The sequence below is a fragment of the Neovison vison genome, chromosome 6 (assembly GCF_020171115.1).
Source record: "Neovison vison isolate M4711 chromosome 6, ASM_NN_V1, whole genome shotgun sequence".
In the NCBI taxonomy this organism is placed as follows: Eukaryota; Metazoa; Chordata; class Mammalia; order Carnivora; family Mustelidae; genus Neogale; species Neogale vison.
In genome coordinates this window covers 210,153,714-210,159,261 of record NC_058096.1, presented here as the reverse complement: position 1 = coordinate 210,159,261, position 5,548 = coordinate 210,153,714, and the positions used below count along the sequence as shown (strand labels likewise).

The window sequence follows — 5,548 nt, the reverse complement described above, 5'->3', positions numbered from 1 at the left end:
GCCTTTTCCCCGGAGAGAAGATCACTCCGGGGAGGTGAACTTTTGTCCTGGTGCCTCACCTTGCGTTATAGGAACCTGTATGGTGAGGACAGGGACGGTTCTGGGACTCATTGCATTCTCCCAACAGCCAAGAGAAGAGGGCGGGTGGGTATTTTTCTTCCCTTGTTACAGAAGTCGGGGTAGGAGGGAACCTAGGGCAAGGCAAGGTTAGCCAGCTTTCTCAGAATCACCCGGAGAGAGAACCCCCATTCTCAGAGCCCGATGAGAAGCCAGAGAGCAGTTCTACTGACACCTGGGGAAGAGCGGGGCAGCCCTAAGGGGAGGAGCCACATCCGGCCCGCCCCTTCCCGAGAGGTGTGCCGTAACCTATTGACCCAGGCTGGGGACAACACACGCGGCCGACTGGGGTCCGCTAAGGCAGTGAAAAAAGGTCGCGATTGGCTCCCCGTCAAGTGGGCGGGGCCCTCGTCGCTCGGTGCGCGCGCCGCGGGGAGGCGTTGCTGGGGGCGGAGCGGGAAGGGGCGTGGCCGCGCGCGGGCAGCCGTTGGCGGCTAAGCCCCGCCCCGGACGTCGCGCGTCGCCGACTGGGAGGCGGCGATTGGTCGGAGCGGCGCGGGGGGCGGGGCAGAAGGTTCTGGAGGGGGCTGGCGGGCTCTGGAAGCTTCCGCCGGACGGGTATATAGAGTCCGGGACCGGGCGGCGGCGAAGCCGGGGTACGGCGACAGCTGGGCGGCGGGCCGCAGGCGGGGACTATGGGCAAGGACTATTACCAGACGCTGGGCCTGGCCCGCGGCGCGTCGGACGAGGAAATCAAGCGAGCTTACCGCCGCCAGGCGCTACGCTACCACCCGGACAAGAACAAGGAGCCCGGCGCCGAGGAGAAGTTCAAGGAGATCGCCGAGGCCTACGACGTGCTCAGCGACCCGCGCAAGCGTGAGATCTTTGACCGCTACGGGGAAGAAGGTGCGTGTTCGCGCGGCTAGGGGCGCGCCCCCGCCGTTTGACAGGAGGGAAAACCGAGGCCCGGCCGGGCTGTAGCGTCCCCGGGGGACGCCCGGGCCCGGTGGGCGAGAGGCCCCCGCCCTCCGGCCACGCGGGCCTCCGCCCTCGGATTGGCGGCCGCCGGATGGGAGGAGGAGTCCTGGCAGCGCAGCTCGCCCAGAAGCTTCTAGCATGTCTGCGGTTGCCCCTCCCTAGGCGCCTCCACCCACGTCCCCAAGCGGTCCCAGGGGTGCGGGTGAGACGCAGTGGGGACCGAGGCCGAGCCGGGCCGGTGTCATCGCGGCCCCGGCAGTCCGGAGCTCACCTGGGCCGAGGTGGCAGGCCTAGTGTCCAGAGGCGCAGGGTGGGGCTTGTGGCTGCGCGTAGGGCTTGACCTGCGATCGGCGAGCCTGCGGATGAGCGCACCGATTAGCGCCGACCTCACTCCGGGGCCCCTGTGAGGGCGGAGTGAGATAATCCCTGTAAAGTGCTTATCTAACCTGGTGCCAGGCACGTAGATGGCAGCCAGCGCCCGAACGCAGTCCAGGTGCAGAGGAACCCGCCTCTGCCCGGCCGCAGCGGCGCAGGCCTCTGAGGGCCAGAGAAGGAAGCTGTCTCGTTGTCCAGTTGCCCGTGGATGACTCAGACTGGTTTCTGGGCTGAGTCTTAAGAAATGAAGTGGGTTTTTATGTAAGGATGGTGGCAATTCGTGCCAGGGTGTGAGAATTTGAAAAGCTGCGTTTATGGTTTTGCTTTCATTTCTGCTCCTCACACATTCCTAGCTCTTGAGTTTTTCTCAGAGTAAACACTGAGCACTGATCGTGGAGCGTGCTTTTTTCAGCTGATCTCTTAATGAATTTTTTGTAAATCTTAATGTAGGGAGAATAGGTTAGTCAAGAAGTGCTGGGAATTCCGTGTCCTCTAGAGAGGGCGCTTGAGCCCCTTACCCCTGTCCTGGCAAGCTGAAGCACCTGGAGGGGGGAGTCTAACTCTGGCTTAGGGTTCTTTACTCTTCCTGACAGGCTAAAAAAAAAAAAAATTCCTCCCACCCCCCACCCTTAATGGTTCTCAAGTTTTTTTCTTAGTGAAAGCACCTAGAGAGAAAGGGTGGGGGAGGCAGGGGGAGAGAAGCTCACCACCGTCTAATTTCTTCTGATTTTGCCTTTCAGGTCTAAAGGGTGGTGGCCCCAGTGGTGGGAGCAGTGGTGGTGCTAATGGTACCTCTTTCAGCTACACATTCCATGGAGATCCTCATGCCATGTTTGCAGAGTTCTTCGGTGGCCGAAATCCCTTTGACACCTTTTTTGGGCAGCGGAACGGGGAGGAAGGCATGGACATTGATGACCCGTTCTCTGGCTTCCCCATGGGCATGGGTGGTTTCACCAACATGAACTTTGGCCGTTCCCGTCCTGCCCAAGAGCCCACCCGAAAGAAGCAAGATCCCCCCGTCACCCACGACCTTAGGGTCTCGCTTGAAGAGATCTATAGCGGCTGTACCAAGAAGATGAAAATCTCCCATAAGCGGCTGAACCCCGATGGAAAGAGCATTCGCAACGAAGACAAGATCTTGACCATCGAAGTGAAGCGGGGGTGGAAAGAAGGGACCAAAATCACCTTCCCCAAGGAAGGTGACCAGACCTCCAACAACATTCCAGCTGACATTGTCTTTGTTTTAAAGGACAAGCCACACAATATCTTTAAGAGAGATGGCTCTGATGTCATTTACCCAGCCAAGATCAGCCTTCGGGAGGTAGGATACTAATAAGTATGGTAGTATGTATGGAGGGAGATTGTTGGATTTTGAAGTCGTTGGATGTTTGCTTGACAGATATGTCTGAGCACTTTGGAGCCAGGCTTGGGGGTTACAGCAAAAACGAGACTGACCAGGGCTCTGTTTTTCCAGAGTTTTCCATACCTGGGGGCAAGGTCTTAGCTACAGGGGCCTGGTGGTGCTTCCCCTACATTAAACGGCTTCTGGACAGGAGTTGAGCATCCTAAATACCTTCCATCTAACGTTCTGTCTTTGCTCTCTAAGGCTCTGTGTGGCTGCACAGTGAACGTACCCACTCTGGACGGCAGGACCATACCCGTTGTGTTCAAAGATGTCATCAGGCCTGGCATGCGGCGAAAAGTTCCTGGAGAAGGCCTCCCCCTCCCCAAAACGCCCGAGAAACGCGGGGACCTCATTATTGAGTTTGAAGTAATCTTCCCTGAAAGGATTCCCCAGACGTCAAGAACCGTACTTGAGCAGATTCTTCCAATATAGTCTCTTGTGTTTCCCAAGGACTGACCAGGGACCTTTCCAGAGCTCAAGGATTTCCGGACCGTTCCACCAGTTGTGGACCCATGAGAGGGCGGGAGGGCCCAGGGAGGGCTTTCGTACTGCTGAATGTTTTCCAGAGAATATATTACAATCTTTCAAAGTCGTGCACTAGACTTAAGTGGTTTTTCGAGCGATAGGGCAGCTGGTGGTGGGGACAGCAGGAAAAGGCATTCCAGTCTGTCCCACTGGTTCCTGCAGCCCTCCCGGGATGGGCCCGTACCCTCCTCCAAGGCCCTGCCACAGTCAAGAGGCAGACCCACAGCTGGACTTGATGTGTCTGTAGTCCCTTGACTTGTGGCCATTAGGTGGTGCCAACCTGCCATCTTGGTTACCAGACCCTGTACACTCCTCAGTTTCTGTTGTGTGATCAGTTTGTGTTTTATTCTGTATTTGTCTCCCCTGTCTTGCTCTTCCCCCTGAAGAATCCTGTTTTCTCTTTTGCCATCTCCAATTGAGAACCAACTTCAATTATTTTTGCAAAACTGCCTGGCTGGCACCCACAAGCAATACCTCTTGTTCAGCAGGACCAAGGGAGCCAGCCTCATGTGAATGAGTTGCACAGATGCATCTCCCTAGAGGGTCAGGGACCCTGGACAGAGTAGGGGACCTTCTCGACCCCTGACTCTGAAGCCACGTGCACTCACTTAAGGGTCACACTCTTTTTTTTTTTTCTTTTATCTATAAGGCAATCTTCTGGCACACCTGGGGTTTACAAGTGCCCAGGTAATTTTTCATTTAATGGACTCTGGACTTTTTCAAAAGGATCTGATCCTTTTGAATTTTGCACAGCTCTAAATATAATCCCTTTTGATAAAAGGGTCTTTGCTTCTGATTACAGGAGCACTGTGGAACGTCTGTAAATATGTTTTTATAATTCTGTGTAATGTTGGTGTGCCCTCAAAGGAAACCAGTCCACGGCAGCTGCTGCTCTCTGTACAGGGCCATGGTGGAATTCAAAAGGAACCTTGGGAGTTGGGGAGGGGGGCCGGGTTGGAACAAGTGTCTGTTCCTTGCAGGCCAGTCTGGTGCTCAGACCTTTAGACTCATTGTAAGTTGCCACTGCCAACATGAGACCAAAGCGTGTGACTTGTCAATGTGCAGCACGACAGCATTAAAGACTGATGCTAAACCTCAGGGGAGCAGTCCTGCGACTCTGTTTGAGGGTTTTGCTGATGGGTTGGGGCGGCGGCTGGGTGTCCCTCCAGATGCAGTCAGGGTGGACGGGAAGGGCCAGGGAAGGCTGGGGGTGGGCACAGGCAGGAGAACTCTGCAAGGGAGAGATAAGTCTCCCGTTCTGGGCTGCATTGCAGAGTAGAGAACGTCAGCCCACCTGGACCTGACCCAGGCACCCAAAGAGCCCTGTGGATTTCAGAGCTGGTTTAGGAAGGGTGGGCTGGAGTTAAGGAATTCCCTTCTCCGTCCTGCAGGGCCTAGTTTCTGGAGCCCAGGGGAGGTGCATGGTCTGCCCTTATGATCCCCCTCTACTCCTTTCTTGCTAGAACAGGCTGGGTGTCAGGCAGGCTGTGGCCAAAACAGACTGGAATTGCAGCCCAGGGCTGACCCCACCCTGGAGAAGACCCATTTCCTGCCCTGGCTCCATTGGCAGGCCACTGAGGCTGCCTTGCCTTTGTTACTTTTTTTAAGGAACTGGTTTTATTACAAGGTAAGTAATTACATAGGCTTAAAACAACGTATTGCTACTTTGCTACAAAATGTCTTGAAGTAAAAACTTAAATGCCAGTGTGTTTAAAGTCAACCTAGGGGTGGCTTTCCCTTCCCACTGAAACAGTTTAGCCACTGAAAATGGTGTAGGAGCTGTGTTGTCAAAGAGAAGTTTCTGTAAGCGATTAGAGTGTTTTCTGTCATCTTTAAATGGAAGTGCTTTAAGATTCAGTAAACTAAATTCAGTTTCTCAGTTGTTCAGTCACATTCCAAGTGCTCAACAGCAGTCACACACAGCTAGTAGCAGCTGTTGGATAGCACAAATCCAGAGGGCTTTTCCCCAGATGTAGGATGTAGGTTTCTCCCTAGACAAGCATATGCAGTGAGCCCAGAGGATGCCATCCTAGTTGGGAGGTGACCCCACATATCTGAGCCAAAAGAGGTATGCTGACCTGCACCAAGATGACATTTACTACAGAACTGGCCCTGGGCTCAGTTGGGGTCAATTGGTCAGTGCCACCCCTGTGCCCCAGTCTTCTGTAGCAGGTCCCTGTGACCTTCATATCAAAGTCACCAACTCAG

At 54.9% G+C, this 5,548-nt stretch overlaps 1 protein-coding gene across 1 annotated transcript; it reads left to right on the top strand.

Annotated features, from left to right (window-relative positions):
- The first annotated feature begins 690 nt into the window (after positions 1-690).
- Positions 691-4,438, top strand: DNAJB1 (DnaJ heat shock protein family (Hsp40) member B1). The gene is made up of 3 exons (XM_044253822.1): positions 691-963; positions 2,151-2,731; positions 3,017-4,438. The coding sequence occupies exons 1-3, from the start codon at positions 753-755 to the stop codon at positions 3,245-3,247; spliced, it is 1,023 nt and encodes a 340-aa protein (XP_044109757.1). The 5' UTR covers positions 691-752; the 3' UTR covers positions 3,248-4,438.
- Positions 4,439-5,548: the final 1,110 nt, after the last annotated feature.